Consider the following 17,293-nt stretch of genomic DNA (forward strand, 5'->3'; position numbering starts at 1 on the left):
TAGAATATCTACAGGAGAAAAGGGTCGAGTTAATACATCTTTTGGTATAACAACACCAGGCATTAATCCCATCGTCTTCATGGATTCTAGCTTGCCAATCATCTCTATCCATGATCATACCTTGTATAGCCATTACATCTCATGTCATGCTTAAGAGTTTCCCACTAGGGTTTTTTCCGTCTTCTATCTCTTTTGCTATAAACTTCTTCCATCCTATCCACTCTCCTCACGAGTGCGTCACCAGTATTCTTCTCACATATCCAAACAATTTTAATCATGTCTGATGCATTTTATCATTAATAAGTGTCACTCCAACCTTAATGAAAATAATTTTATTTCTAATTTTATCATGCCTTATATGACCACACATCTATGGTAACACATCCACCGTAAGGATAATCTCATCTCTAGTTCTATATTTTCTAGTATGGCCACACATCCAACTTAACACCCTCATCTTAATTGCACTTCATACATAAGGATAATCTTGTTTCTAATTCTATATTTTCTAGTATAGTAACACATCCACCATAACACCCTCATCTTAATTTCATTTAATACATATTTTGGTGCATCAATAAATTATGACATTCTCCTTTTTCAGTCATTTTCATTCCAAGTAAACATGCAGTATGTGAAATAACAAGTACAAGTAAAACTAGTAGATGAAACAATACCCTAGCCATGTAGATCATCACTATTCATTCAACTAAAGTGTTTACATAGATGTTAATAATGCCCATATTCACATCAAATATCACATGAACAATCAGTTTGAAGATACAGATTCTGTTGTTTCTTGTTCCATAAAGGAACATAAGATTAGCAACTTCAAGAAAAACTAAAATGTGATATTCTCTGGCAATATTTCATTGGTCAGTTGAGAACAGCAATGGAATCTCAAACCATACCTGGGGGAAATGCAAGACCAGAAAAGCAGTACTTCAGGTAAACAAGCATCCTGTACCTGTTTTTGCAGGCCATGAAAATGAGTTACCAGACTAAAGTTGTATTTCAAAACCAGGAATATATAATTAATATATATTTATATATTGGAGACAAATTCCTGAATTGATAATCATAATTATCCTCTTTATTAAAAAGACCATCTTAACCTTCTCATGAAAAGGGGAAAATAACTCTTGAATGTAATATCTATACATAATGTGATGTGAATGTTTACCCTAGGCTATCGGGCCAGGGTAGGATCACATTCCCAGAAGTCCTACTCAAGCACCCAATTAACAGGCATTGAAGGTTTCACAATAAATTGTATTGATAAAAGCAGAGTTCACTGGAAATAAACTTAAAAAAGCCACATTGCAACCTTGTTTTACATAGATGGCTGAACTTAGAAGTTAGAACAGTCGATGTCTTTACTCCAATAACTTATACCTAGATTTAAATTAAAGCAATTTTGACAATATATCATTGAGAGAGATATTTCATAAAACCCTTCTCCATCAATTATTAATAGGAACAGAAAAATATAGAAAAGAAACAGGTTTACCAGTGTTCTCTCAAACTTGACACTAAGTACCCCAATTTCCTTGATGCCATGCCCATCAAATTACACACGGGCACTCACATCCTTGTTTTTTTCTTGGGGACAGGGGGACAGATCTTTAGAAACAAGACTACAGCAGATACAGTGACCAAATCCATTCCACCATCTTGTAATTAGAAAACTGAATCAAGAAACATACCCAAGGGCGGCGGCAGCATCTCTCTGGCTATTTAGGAAAACAATCAAGAGCTCCTCTAAAGGAGACCTGAAATCATCTAAACCTCTATTGAATAGATATACTAGTGCACTATATAATCTGTGCTCTCTACATAGCCGGACAACCTACAAGACAAAGAAGAACAATTACAACTTATCATTGAGAAATATAAGCTACAAGGGAAATATATTCATATGTGATTTAATCGTAATTGCATGCTAAGACATGTTTACTTTTGCAAAATTATAACAGCTACATTTACTTCTAAAAGATCATTATTTCAGATAATATTCAGATGCTACAGGTCACATGAACAATGGCCACAGAAGTTTCCAATTCTGACTTCCTAAAGGAGAAGTGAGATGCTTTGTCTTTTTTCCCCCCATAAGCAAAGAGTGTAGAAAAGTAAGCTATAACTTTTTCTGATCGGTAAGACGTGAAATGAGATATATGCAAGCAGAAGATAAGTCGGATATAATAAGTTTAAACTTTGAATAAGATTAGCACAACATAACCCTTAATATTCTCTTCTATTAGTTAGAAAGTTTACAGATTTAGAAAAAAATGGCATATGCAACATCATAGCTTATGTAATTGTATGCATTTTGACTCATTAACACAATATCTAGATTAACTTATTGTCATATATTCAGCATAATTTTATAATCCCACTAGATATATCATCAAGGCTTAATATGATGATATTACCTTTTTCATCAAATATAAATCATATTTTCCAGATTAGTCATAACTTATTAGTGGGATGTCACTTCCATATGCTGTATTTGTGTCCATGCTTCAAATGTATTTAATGCATCCATCAACTAAGTATCTCTTGATTCTGTCAATCAACTCAAATAATAATGAACAGAACCTGTGAAAAGTGAATACAACAAGACCTGGTTGAAATCCAAGGAAGAAATATCCATATGGAGCACACACTGTTCGACCCGCTGCAACCAACCTTTCATGCTGTAGTGCTCCACCAATGCTTGCATAATCTTTGCCCCCATTAGGAAAAATAGACATTAAGAAGGTAAGCAAAGCAAGTAAAACCAATACCATACATCTAGGAGTCTGAGCATATAAAAGTAAAGACAACCTCAGGAGGCAAGGACCCAAGCATGTCTTTCAATATATATGGCTCCAAAAGCTCCAAGAATGTGTCTGTACAAGAAAAAAAAGAACATCAGAAAGGTTATTAACAAGATTATTTATAGGTACTATTGAGTTTATCACAAAAGGACAAGGTGCTAACTGATTTGAAGCTGAAATAAATTGAAGTTGACAAAATGCAGCCATGATTCAATTTGTTCTCTAGTGATAGGAATTGGCAATTCAAACCTGACATGTGAGAAAGCCTACAGTAAAGAACTTCTACACAAGCTGGAAGAGATTAACTTTTCAGATGTGTAGGAGGAGAGGATATTGGAATGTATTCAGCCTTTGACTACTTGGAAGCTAGTGGGGATCTATTAGAAGCCGATATGCCAAGAAGTCTAGACAAGAAGCAAGAGTTTGGTAGGATCTCAAAGATAGAAGAGACTAATTGTTCTTAACGAAAATTGGTTAGAACACTTGCTTTATCCAGATGATGGATTGTGAATGCTAACACCATACAATCCCATCAAGAAACAAAGAATTGAATACATGATTCTGCTACAAGAACAAAAAATGAGATTGGGTAAGGGATAACCGGTTTCTACTGGAACCATACAAAGCCTGGGTCTTTAAGCCTGATTAGAGAGTTTTTTAAAGAGGAATTTCTTTGAAGACCTCAAGTACCTTATCGGTAGGGGAGAGCAAAAGTTTGGTTTACCCAAACTAACCAAACCGAATCGAACGAACTTGTCGGTTCGGTTAGGTTAATTTTTCTCAAAAGTTCGGTTTTCGATTCAGTTTTTTTGGTCGAAATAACTAAACTAACCGAACCAACCAAACTTTAAAATAATGTCGTTTTTTTGCATTTGTTAGTCTATTGGTTAATTCGATTTTCTTCGATTTTTTTTTGCGTTTCTTCAATCTAATCGGTTCGGTTTTTTCGATTACCGGTTAGTTCAGTTTTTTAGGTTAATTGATCGGTTTGGTTTAATCGGTTGATGGATTTCAGTCGATTCAGTAACCAAACCGTCAACCGACTATTTGCACACCCCTACTTATCAAGATGAACATGTCAATTTAGATTGGATGAGTATAGCATTCTTCCCTAAGCTTCAGGCTCAATCAAGCAAGAGGATGCACCTGATTGCAACATTCCTTGCCATTAGTGTTTAGAGAAAAGTCCACAACATCAACAACAATCATAAGTCTTAATTCCATTAGATGAGATTAGCTACATGAATTCTAGACCTTCAACCATCTCTATCCATGGCCATGTCCTGTTTGTAAGGTCATTATGTCCTATGTCTTGTTTAAGGGTGTCCTACCAAGTTTTCTTTAGTCTTGCTCTCCCTTTTTTGCTTCAAATTTCCTTCATTTCATCCACTCACCTCATAGGTGTTTCTATCGGTTGTTTCCCATGTCCAATTCATCTTAATAGTGACCCTTAACTTATTTTCAATAGGCACCACTCCAATCTTATTATGTATAATCCGTTTCTTATTTTGTCTTTTTTGTATGGCTATACATCCATTATAACATTTATCATCTCGATTACACTCATATTTTGTACAAGTAGGGGCTTAACTGCCTAGCATTCTAAGCCATAAAACAAAGATGAACTTATAGCCATTTGATAAAAGTTTCCTTTTAGCTTTAAAGAAATTTGTAATGTACCTAAGGCTAGGAAGAGTTGTACCATGGTTGTTAAGCTGGGGAGGGGGGTTGTACCTTGGTAATTATAACAAAATTGTTCTAGAAGGTAGAGATGGCCAGGTCATTGTACGGAGAGAATCATTTAGTGGCTATTGTAACCAGTTTATAAGGCCTAATTTAGCCTTATCCAAAGCATGAATTATCAATAGAAACATTCCAGAATCCTCCCAAACATCTCTCTCTCTCTCTTCTATTTCTCCCTAAAATTCTCCTCAATCCCTCCCTTAATTTCTTACCCAATTCTCATCGAACCAGTGAGAATTCCTTGTCAGACTCAGAGGTCTGACAAAATTTACAATTGCACTTCTCCTCTCTAACCATTCTGCCTTTATTTTGAGAGTAATATCCCCCATACTCCCCTTCTTTTTGTGTAATTGATCCAAAATATCGAAATTGATCTTGAGTTTGAAATAATTTTATCTCCAAGTTTCAAATTAATACCATCCCCTCTTGTTTAAAACCTTTGGATTCAGTTTTTGACCTACTTAGTTTAAAACCTTTGGATTCTTAGGTGTTTCTCCATAATTCAAATTTATTATTCATGCCATTTGTCTCATCTATCAAGAGAATATCTTCTGCAAATAACATACACCCAAGCACTTCTCTTTGGATGTGTTTTTGACCTCATCCATAACAAAAATAAAGAAGTAAGGCTCAACGCAAATAATTGATGTAACCTACGGTTGCATTTGGATAGAGAGATTTCAAATTATGTCATTTGAAATACTTACACTTCAAATTTTGTCATTTCAAATGACAATTTAGTAGGTATCATGGCCATTTACACAACCTGTAGAGAGGGGTGTGACGCTAATTGTATAAGTCTCAATATCTCCTCAAGTCCTAACACATATTTTTGCTTGATGACACGTGTCCTTAATAACCTGTATATAAGCAATTCATACACTTGTTCTGTTAGTGTTAGTGCCCTTAATGCTAGATTTAGATGACATCTCGCAGTTATATTATGGGACTAATGATGTAAATCTTGCACATATAATAAAATATTCATATTTTAAGGTCATATCTTCATTCATATCTCTCCAATTTATATATATGAATGAGCCCTTAGATTTTTTGATGAAAATCTTATTCTTAATTGGTGAAATCAACAAGGAGAAGAAGACGGAAATATGGTTAATTGAAAAAAACCAAAGGTAAATAAAAAAAATGTCAAACTTTTGTCAATTTTTCAATTTTATTCTGAAGTTCTGATTTTATCAATTCACTTCTTAAACCTTGGAATACGTTACAATGTTATGCTTCCGTCAAAGGCTAAACTTTGAAAAATGTTGTCATGTTATGCTCCGTCAAGCTTCCATCAAGACCTGCTACAACCATTATTTATATGCTTTCACAAAACTGTTATTACTGACTGTTCAAAAAGCAATATGAAAGCATATAACTAATGGTTGGGACATGATCTTAATAGAAGTTTACAGCAACATAATAGTCCAACAGATTTCAAACCTGAGGAGGTTAATCGATAAAATTCAAACTTCTCAATAAATCTGAAAATCAGTTTCTGTTTGGCATTTTTTTTTTTGGGTCATGTACCTAGAAAACAAATACCTTAGAAAGATGGTGAGGGGAAGTCCTGGAAAAAATAGTGTTAGGGATGTCTAAAGAAGAGCTATATGGTGTTAGAAATGAAATTAAATGTGTTTTATCTGTCATTCAAGAGCAAGTTTTGGCTAATTAGTTATTTCTATCTCCTTGGAAGACTTTAGTCAACTTTCCTTTAACGGAAAAGACCAACATAATTTTTTTTTTTTTTTTTTTTTTGCAAAGAAAAAATATATTTATACAAAAATATAAACATCTGGGGCATACCTCTTTGCTTAACAGCCACAAATTTGGAAAGAACTTCATCGAAGAGGACATCAGTTCTCTTGATATGAACACAGAATTCAACAGCCACTCCACCCACACGGGTGAACTGCTCTTTGATCTCTGAATGGACAGAACTAGCTCTACTCTCTGAGTCATCCATTTTTTCCACCTTCTCAATTTGGTTGCAAAAAGCAACTGATATATAAGAAAACACTTCATCTACGTATGATACAAGCAGTTCTACAAGGTATGGCATGATGGCCTCCTGTACAGCCTCCATGCTCCTAGGAAGGTCAATAACACCATGTGCTTGACCATCATAAAGAGTCATCGCCATGTTCAATGCACCCATCCAATCACCTGCTTTCCGCAAAACTAGAATCCGTTCCTTCCATGGGAGAAGCCGGCACACAACAAGATGCATAGGTCCAAGAATGTATATACTAGCCCCTCTGACAGCTACAGAATTATGATAAGCTTTCTCAGGGTTCCCAAAGACATTTGAGAACTGGGTATGATACGAAACAAGATCATCTCCTTCAGATCCATCAACATTAAAACTTGTCTGGTGAATAATAGTACCATCTTTTGAAAACAAACAAAGTTGCCCATTTGATGTGAGAACCACCAACATCTGGACAAGTATAAAATCCCTATTATTCCTTCTATTTTGATGGAATAGAAGACAAAAGTCATCACAACCCAGACTAAAAGCTAATTTATTTCCCATATAATAAAGGGCAAACATATAAGCAAACATCACAAAAAATTAAAACATAAAACAAAATAGTTACCTGGTCATCCAACCATTCCACGCCTATTGCTGAACTCTCAAGGGTCCATTTACCATATATTTTAAGTTCTGATTTTACCAGTTTTGCTACTTGAACTTTCCGATCCCAAGCAATTGCAAGCAATGAAACTTTTTCTGATGCTTCCTTGGGCATATCTTCTGCAAATAAATCATATGTTCAGAACACTCTCAATATGAAATTCAATCAAACACGTTAGAAAATACCAGAGGAAGAAATTTGCTGCTGTCCCATGCATTTCCAAGCAGTGTAGGGCATGGAGCCCTCCCTAACGCCATCAGGCCTTGAAAGTTGAGCATAGACCACCACACTAGGACTCACCCTTGCCTTAGCAAGTAATGATTATGTTAACACAAAAACAAGAAAAACCAACAGCAAGATAATATACTAGACAAATAAACTATGCAATCCTCTAATAAACACTTCGTACCACCAGAGCATGTTGATAAGTGGCAAATATGATCACACCATCTTCAACCAAAGAAGACTTTTCATTTAGGAACTTCCAACTGGCATCCCCTCCAAGCACACCCCCCATCATGCTACTGATACCACTGCTTGATCCTGTAGCATTCCCCTGGGACATCAAAGCACCTCCACAGAATTCGTCAGAAAGCAGTGAAGAAGCACATAATGCTTTCCCTGTTGTTCGTCCATCAAGAAGGCACTGTTAAGAAGGAGTAAGATTAGGTTGTTAATCTGAGTAGCATAATCTATTCACATCAGTTCAGAACGAGGGTCTAAAAGAGAAACCTCCAAGCAGGATATTATTAAGACAGGAAAAGTGCCTTACTGTTGTACTGTAGGATAATCTATTTACCCATGGAACCAATGTGAAAGTAATCAACCAAACCAAACCCTTACTATCTCCACTAACTACCCTAAATTGTCGACTGACTTGGCGTGTGACTTGAGAATCCTGTCCCAGATATAACATATGCACTACAGGAGCATCATGTATCCCAGTAATAACTTTGATCGCAGATCCCTTCTGCAGATCCCAAACAGTGATCTGCCCATTACCATATCCTGCAAAAAGTAGATCTCCCTGCTGATTGAAGCACATAGCTGTTACTGGGGAGTGAGAATTATCCCCTTGTGATCCAAGTATCAAGATCTGGCATTTTGATAACACAGTTTAGTGGGAAAAAAGATAATTCCATTACAATGTATGCTATTCAATATCAAACCATACTTGTGCTAGATGGTTTGACTACAAGATTTCCCTCTAATATAAGGTAATAATTTCTCTGCAACACTGATATCTATCAACTAATACTTTTTTATTTAAGAATTTACCGTATTTGTAAAAACCTATTCAACTGTAGCTAGAGTAAGCCGCAGCCACATGGACCTGAGTTCAAACATGCGGGAGCTAAATATAAAACTGACCTTTGCATCCATGTTGTCAGCAAAATGAGAAGAGTATTTACTGGGCACAGCTACAACTACCCCTTTCGACATTCCCACTGCAATGAAGTTGAGGTGAACTGCAACAACTTGTGGAGATCCATGGTCTCGCCTAAATGCCTGAGATGAGATGGTCCATGTGATGGTGTTTTTGGCATTAACATCAAAGTAACCCAGGGCAGTTGATCCCCTCCGCACACCTTCAAGCCTCATTGGTTGAGCAGCAATATCATTTTCCAAATCCAATATGCTAAAGGCGTGTTTCTGCTCAAGTTCTTCGGCTAATTCAAGGGGCTTCAAAGGGGGGCGTGATTTCTTTTCTGTCCCGCTACTACTCTTCCTCTCCCATGGACTCCCTTGGTCTTCTTCAACCAGACCAATAACATCAATTGTGGAACCAATGTCATCTTCCGCAAGACTTGTTCCACCAACCCTAGAATGAGGCGTGGTCCATCCAGGTTCTGATGTTTCTGATGCTACAATTGCCAATTCATCCTCAGTCTTTCTTCCATTTTCCGACCTGGGCGAAGATGTAATCCCCTTCTCTCTACTTTCAGAAGCAGCAGTAAGGTCTGAAACATCACCACAACAAATTTCATCCGCTGCTGGAGATGGAACACGTTCATCCTTAAAATCTTTGGGAATCAATGCTGAGGTTTTCTCTTTCAAATCCAAATCCAAGTCTTGCCCGGTTTTTGGAGGATGATCGATGTGTGGTCCCATATAGGAGCTAGATAAAACTTGATTTGAATTATTAATCCTTAATAAGTCCACTGTAGTTCCTTGTGCTGGTTCTTCCTGTGTCTGTTCAACAGAAGGGGCTCCGCCACTCTCATTTGAAGTCTCGCGAATCTCTTGTTCCCTGGAGAATATCTCACCATTAACTTCCCCATTCGTGGTTAATTCTCCTCCTATGGATTGAGAATCATCATAGTGAACATCTTTTTCCACTAATTGCACATCAGATTGACTAACTTCACAACCAGCCCCATCGAAACTACCAGCAGCCTCCGACAAGCTAAATTCGGAATCAACAACTTCTAACCCCAATTCTTCAAGCAGGCCATCACGAAAAGTAGAACTGATTGCTCTTCTTGATTTAATTGCAGCGGCGTGCGGAGTTGGAATCGATCGGGAAGCCGCCGCAGCAGCCGCAAGCGCAGCCCCGGGTTTTGCAGTTGACCTAACACCGCCAAACAAGGGCGGAAAGGCGTGCAAAGCACTACGACGACCTCCTAGTGTGAAAGAATCACCCGATTTCACCGTCCTATCAATCGAACCAAATCCAGATTTCGACTCGCCAAAAGGTAAGGATCTTAGGGTTTCATCAGCTCGAGACTGGGAGAGGGTTTTAGGGTTCTGTACTGGCGCTGTGTCGTGGCCGCGAGAACGCGCATCTCCATTTTCACTATCGTCATCGTCATCATTATCTCCGTGGCGACGAAGGAAGGAATTATGCAGAGGAGAGGGCGAAGGAGGAGAGTATGAGCCGGAATCGGAATCGTTTAGGAGAATTTCGTCAACGGTACGGTGAGGGATGTCGTCATCGTCGTCGCCGTCGTTCTCGGAGGCTCCGGTATCGGTTGCAGTCCGTGAAGCCAGAAAGGCATCGAGATCGAGCTCCATCTGGTCCAGAAGTGGCCTGTTAAGCTGCCTAGTCATCTCCTCCTTTTCCTTTCCTCAAATCTTCTCCTCCTTCGTCTTCTGCTGCAAAATTAAACCACAAATAGATATGTAAATTCGCCATGTCTCTGCATATTCGTCTAGTCTACTGTAGGCTAGCCTTCATTACCGGAACTTCGTCGGCCAGGCTTTCGGCGTCGGTGATGAGAGAAAAATCTCCCCCCGCCGGCCATATATAGTAATACCTTTATTTTCCTGAGAAATTTGGAAAAATAGGACTTTGGTTGGAAAAATATGATACTTTTAAAATCTTTACAAAACTAGAATTTTTAAAAATTGATTAGACAAAAATGCCTCCGTTAGAAAAGAAACTTCTTCTTTTTTTTTTCTAGTATAAATTGTGTCAAATTGAATCTTCAATAAAAAAGTGTTGAATGTTCATAAGAGGGGTAAGAAATATGTGGTTGTGGCAAAAGAGGCGAAAGAAGATGAAATTGTAGTAAATCTGGCAAAAGAGACGAAAGATGAGGAAGTGGAGAAATGGCTGCATGAGAAGAGATCGAATACAAGAAAGATGGAGAAGTTGTTGCAGCAGCAGAAGAGATTAAAGACAAAGTCAAGAAATTATTATGATAAAGAAAGATGAAAAGTTCTTATGTCACAAGAGATTCAAAAAGAAATAGCGGACAATGCTGCCTAATGAGGCAACAAAGGATACAGTTGTTAGCTCTGCAAATTGATCGATGAGATGAGACTAATGCTGAGGTTCGTTTATATAACTAATATCTCTGTATAAATTGCAATGCAAACAAAAAGTTAATATTTCCAAATATAATATCAGTTTTGTTGTATTGGTTATCAACCAATAGGTTTTAACCGATATCATTTGTATCTGCTATCTTGGTAATACTTCGTTTCTTCTTTAAAGCTAACAAACTCATTCTTTGATGCAATTCAAATTTTCACGCGAAAATTTGGTTCAACTCAACTTCTGACACCTCTGACAATGTTCTTAAACTAACTCTTGATAATTTCGAAGATGGGAGCAAAATAGGCTGCTCAGCACAATCACCAACTTCTATATTAATATTGACAAAATTTTTAGCATCATCACCATTGAAAACTTATTCAGACCCGTGTTTTGCATCATCATACTTAAAAACATTTTCAACCCCATGTCTATCATCATTCCAATTAACATCTTCAACACCATGTTTAGCATCATCACAATTAACATCTTCAAGCCCATTTTCATCCACAACATCATCACAATTAACATTATTGTGCAAACCAGTCGTAGTCATGTTCCTTCTAACCTCGTCTTTTGACCATATTGGACTATTGCTACCCAAGCGTATCACTGGAGAATTACTACATACTTTATTCTCTGCAACTTCTTTCTTATTTCTAACACCAAAATTAGGCTGTGTTTTTTAATATAATTTGTCCACAAAATCAACACAATGAGATTCTAGGATCTATCTGAGAGCATTCGACCAAAAAGCTCTCAACATATCATCATGAATCTTCGTTGGAAGTTGACTGCACTCTCACCCTACAATTAAAACACAAAACAAAATACAATAAAAATTTTATATATATATTTTTTATTTAGGTGAGAGGTTTATACTCGTCAGTGTACGAGTGCAGTTGTAGTCCAAATTTAAATTTATATTTTTTGAATGAGTCCAGGTCGTCCACTGAGAGATTTATTTATGGCAAAAGTAAAAGAATGTCACACACACGCACACACATTTAGATGAATTGGTAACAAGATTTTGTTTTATGAAAATTGTTTTATTTTTTTATAACAAATATTAGAAAATAAAGCAAGATAGAAGTTAAAATAAATGCTTAATGTGAGGATATTAAATTGGATAGCACTTGAGTTAAGACAATTTCAGCACCAACCCATTGATTCCCAAATTTTAGTAAACAAGGTTAGTAACATTAATTTAATTTCAGATATGAAGGTTTGTTACTAAATGCAATTAGAGATGATGATAGTTCTAGTTTAAGCAATCCCCATACATGATATGCGGGATTCTAATTTAAGCAACTACCATAAATCTAATTACAATTAATATACAAAACAACTAAATTAATCATCCGAGTTTGGGTATGATAGCGTTTTTAGTTTTAGTAACTCTCATGCGTGACATGAAAGTTCTAAGTTAGGCTTACGCTCCAATCCGAACCTAGTGATTTCCCAATAATTAAAACTCACTCATACTGAAATTTAAATTAATGATACTCATTTTAAGCGCAACTTTTTTTTTTGGGGAATCATTGGCGTTGGACACTGTCCTTGCCTTAACCCAAGATTAGGTTTAGCTACTCATTTCCATTTAAAAGTTAATTAATAAGAATTTAAATGGCATAATTTAAATAACAGAATTTAAATGACAAGAATTGAAATAGCAGAAACTAACCGGTCATTTAGGCGGTGGATAATTGAAAGACAAGAATTAAAATTGCATAAATTTAAAGGCAGAAATTAACCGGCCATTTAGGCGGTGGATAATAAAGTAACAATAAATGACATAAGAATTTAAAAGAAGAAAGAAAGGAAGTAAGATTACAAGAGAAAACAAGAGAGAGAATAAGAGCAATTCTCTAAGGAAAACTCTAAGAACAAAACTAAACTTTGATTCAAGTAATAACCACCCCTCACAAATGCACCAAAGTGAGCTATTTATAGCTCACAAGATGCAATACAAGCCACACAATTATTCAACAAAACATTCACCTAACTAATGGAAGAAAATTAGGTAAAAGACAAAAAATACAAAAGACTTTGTGTGGTGGACTTCTCATAAGAATACAAAAGACTTTAGGTGGTAAATCACTTAAAAAATTACAAAACAAAGAAAAGTCTTCTACAAATTGGGCTTTGTTGGGCCTTTGATTGGTCTTGGGCCTTTGGTTGATCTTGGGCCCTTGGTTGGATTCCATTTGATAGTTGGGTCAAGTGCACTTGAAATATCCTTTAGCCTCCATAATTGGCCTTTGAATTTGAGCAATTTTAAAATGGGTAATCCAATGTCTTCGATTATGTCCCTAATTAATTGTAGAAGCCAACTTTCTTGTTTTATCCTGAAATAATATGTAATACGAATAATTATTTATTTTAAGCATAAATATAAAGCCAAAATAGGGATATAATTCATTAGGATATAGGAAATATTGACCCTTATCACACCCCCCAACTTGAATATTGCTAGTCCCTTAGCAATCAGATTATACACCAGCCATGATCTAATCGCAATACTTGCATGAATATAAAAATTTCAAATTCGAAACCAAAATGCGTAGAGTAGAACATTCAAAATAAGTCGAACATTCAAAATTAGATTTATGGTTAAAGGTCATACAATCTTAGGAATGGCAATCAGAATGACCAATACACATTATTCCCTCGAAGTTTTGACTTTAAGCCTTACTGTGGATTTTCCCTCCAATAAAACGATTCCTTAGGTGTACACACAAGGGGGTGCACCATTATAAGAGTAAATGTAGAACAAGTTCAAAACTCGGTGTCATCCCAAATACAAGGAACATATTTTCATGAAAGAACGGGGAAATTGACATAGCTTCATGACTGGAATAATGCCCTAGATAAATAACTTCTGAATTTAAACATAATTCCTTGCTCCGAACTCGAATCTTGAGATTACATGATTTATAGCATCAAGAGGGACCAAACTGGGTTGTAATGGGGCTATGAGGTTAATACGGGTTGTCAAAGAAAAGGAGTAAAGTGTGCAAATGGTGTATCAGGATTTTTTTTTTTTTTTACTCATCTCAAACTGGATATAATGTTTTCTTCAGCATTTGTTTTGAAACACTTATGCTGAATAACTGAGAGAACTTCCCCCTTTATATATATATATATTTTATATGAGAGTACTGAGATAGACTAATTCCTAGAAACACACCAGGTTGGACAAACTTCATATGGTTAAAGGTTTAGACGAAGGTAGGGAAAGAAATTGTGCTAAGAACAGTTCAAATGGGCTAACAAGAGAAGTTAATGTAAAGAAAGAAAAAGGGTAATAGGCCCAAATTGAAAGAAATTGATCCCCCTTTCATACTTCTACAAAACAATGTTACTCAGTCAACTAATTCAGAGTTTGAAACTAGCTAAATTCATCCGCTATCATACTAGATATTCAAAGTAAATTGATGTTTTGAAACTATTGAAAAGATGAGATAAACAATAAAGCATATTTAGAGTAAGTGTTATTTCACTCAGAAGTAACGATTATTAGGCTCAAACACTCACTCGGGTAATAGTCTCTACTTCTGTTGAGGGATCATGCAGTATGCTAATCAGCTAATTACCATTGCCTTTGACTTTATGATCGATAAACCAATTTCTAATTATTAAACACCTGATGCATGCAAATCATCTATTCTAATTCCATACATATACGTTTTCAAATAAGAAATTAATGCATTCATGATTCATATTGCAAATTCAACTGGCTATCAGTGTATAATTCCAACGCTTTAGGGATAGCATTATTTAAAGCACACACATTCTTTAAATTCTTTTTTTATTTTTAAAACAAAACTACAAGCATGCAATTGCAAATTCACAGTTAAACATAGACCAGATAATTCATAAATATACGTTACTCCCCCCAACTTGAATTGCAGTAATAAAATAGGGTTGTTAGGAATACCTGTAACTCCATAAGTCCATAGATTTACTGTGAACTGCTAAAACTCAAACAAACAAATGAGCATACCATATATATATTTTTATATTTTCACATCAAAATAAAAATTTCATGCAAGTCATAAGATAAACAAAATGCGTCTCAAGAGTACAAAGTACTCCTTACTCAGCCATCTTATCATAGACTCGCCTAACAACATTCCACAGTTTTTTTTTTTTTTTTTTTAAGAACACAAGAAAAGAAATTTTGTACAAGTCATAGGAGATGCGTCTCAAGAGAACAAAAAGTACTCCTTACTCAGCCATCTGATCATAGACTTGCCTTACAGGGATAATTCTAAATTAATCGAACCTTTTTGCCGCTTGTTTTTGATTGCCTTAGACCAATCTATTCGAGGCTCATAAGGATCGTGCTGTGGAACATAAGTATGTAATTTCTCTAGCAGCTCCTTGATGGTGGATGCAGAAATAAGAATCTTTCTTGCTGAAGGAGAAATGAACTGTTTGTCCATAGCCTGATCAATAAAAGAGAGCAACCCATCGAAAAAATGGTTAACATTTAAAAGTCCAATGGGTTTGGTATGCAGATTGCTCTTGGCCCAAGAGATTATACAGAAGATTTCTTCAAGTGTACCAAAACCTCCTGGTAAAGCGATGAAAGCGTCTGACTGATAAATCTTACTAGCCATGCGCTCAGACATAGAAGTCGTTTCTATAAGTTGACCGCGTGTAATCCCAGAAATACGTGGTTCAGGCCAAAGGGATTGGCATTACACCTACCACATATGATTTTCAAAAAGTGCAGCTTGTGAAACATAACCATTCAACCCACGACTTCCCCCTCCATATACCAAATTAATCTTTTTCTCTCTTAATTTTTGGCCTAGTTCGCTTGCTGCAAGTGCGTAACAAATATCACTCCCAAGTTGAGAGCCACAAAGTACACATATGGTTTTGATTCGACGAACTAACTGGCCTTCCATGTTTGTTTCTTTTGTATGCCCTGGAAGGAGGTTTGGCAATTAAAAGTAGCTATATAACAATTCAACAAGAAATAAATACAAACAAAAATCATGCGTATGTACAAGTAGTTGTGATTGTGGCTCACATCTTCCTCTGGTTTTACGTCCAAAAATGGCTTAAACACTTTCTATGAAGCGAGGATAAGCTTCCCATCCAATTTTCTTATAGATTGGCAAACAGGGTCATTTTTAGTCAGATTCCCAAGACTATAGCGTTGGCGGTCACTTATGAACTGGCTCCATAAAGCAAGAAGTTCTCTTTGCACTATTCCACATGGATGCGTCTCAAGAGTCAATCGAATATCATCCAATGACTCCTTACTCAGTCCATCCTTTATGAAACTAATTTTATCTTCTCGATTTACGGACGTAAACCCCACAGATTTGCATCGAGTGTTACAGGTCCAACGAGTACACTTGTGACAACCATTCACTCTTTTAGCTCTTCGTTTCTTCGCAAAACTACTATTCCCTAAGCCCGGGAAATGCTTAAAACTAGGTGAAGTTTCGCCAGCTAATCGAACTTTTGCTTCGATCAGCCAACGAATATCTTCAGGGATGTTATTACGCATTAAAAGCCCAAGTCTTTCACACCTAGCAGCATAAATTTTTTTTAAATCATTCTGTGGGAGAGATGGATAGTATTTGCGAATTTTTGAAAGCTGAAGATCCATTTTTTTTTTTTTTAAAGAAAACTCTAATAAGAAGAAAGTAAAGAACTAAAAACTTTACAAAAAGGGATGAGAGTACCTGATCGGCGAATAACACAAAGGAGAGAAGATTGAGCTCAAGAAGGGTGGCTTACCTCATACAGATTTGGAGTCTCTTATAGAGCAATGGGCATCACTATTCGACACTCGGCTCGACGCATACCATAATTGCACCGTCAGGCTTGGTGTCGTTTAGCGTCTCATTTTTCAACATTTGGCAGTGTGCCTCTTTCTTTATAGGGCAGTGTGATTGCACTGCCCGAGAAGAATGGCTACCACCAGCGTCAATTCTGTCTCTCTCAATTAACTTTTTTATATATATATTTTTATTTTTTTTATATATATTTTTAATTTTATTATTATTATTATTTTTTTTTTAGGGGCACGATAAAATCATATATACCACACAAGACAATATTATCAAGTCAACCAAAATTATTTGCACAATGGATCAATTTCAAATACCAATAAATTAATTCTTAAGTACACCTTACCCCCAACTTAAATTGCGCATTGTCCTCAATTGGCAATAAAAAGGATAGAAGATAGGCATACCTGGCGGTCTTCAATACATGAACTCGTATGCAAAAGTTTTATTTGGACTGCACACAGAAGAACATTATTTAAGTAATGCAGAAAAGAAACAAATTTTTTTTTTATA

General features: G+C 36.1%; 1 protein-coding gene across 2 annotated transcripts in view; it reads right to left on the bottom strand.

Annotated features, from left to right (window-relative positions):
- The window catches only part of LOC127787181 (uncharacterized), a 35,034-nt gene extending 24,508 nt beyond the window's left edge, over window positions 1-10,526 (bottom strand). The window contains exons 1-11 of one of the 2 annotated variants that reach the window (XM_052315088.1): window positions 10,386-10,526; window positions 8,576-10,300; window positions 7,977-8,300; window positions 7,614-7,850; window positions 7,390-7,510; window positions 7,166-7,323; window positions 6,372-7,005; window positions 2,827-2,891; window positions 2,624-2,725; window positions 1,707-1,849; window positions 912-967 (exon numbers count right to left, since the gene is read on the bottom strand). In XM_052315088.1, coding sequence (XP_052171048.1) covers window positions 912-967; window positions 1,707-1,849; window positions 2,624-2,725; window positions 2,827-2,891; window positions 6,372-7,005; window positions 7,166-7,323; window positions 7,390-7,510; window positions 7,614-7,850; window positions 7,977-8,300; window positions 8,576-10,255 — 3,520 coding nt within the window. In that variant the 5' untranslated portion in view covers window positions 10,256-10,300; window positions 10,386-10,526. The remainder of the gene's footprint in view (window positions 1-911; window positions 968-1,706; window positions 1,850-2,623; window positions 2,726-2,826; window positions 2,892-6,371; window positions 7,006-7,165; window positions 7,324-7,389; window positions 7,511-7,613; window positions 7,851-7,976; window positions 8,301-8,575; window positions 10,301-10,385) is intronic. The other variant, XM_052315089.1, reaches the window with a different exon arrangement.
- Window positions 10,527-17,293: the final 6,767 nt, after the last annotated feature.

Source organism: Diospyros lotus, chromosome 12 (assembly GCF_014633365.1).
Source record: "Diospyros lotus cultivar Yz01 chromosome 12, ASM1463336v1, whole genome shotgun sequence".
Taxonomy (NCBI): Eukaryota; Viridiplantae; Streptophyta; class Magnoliopsida; order Ericales; family Ebenaceae; genus Diospyros; species Diospyros lotus.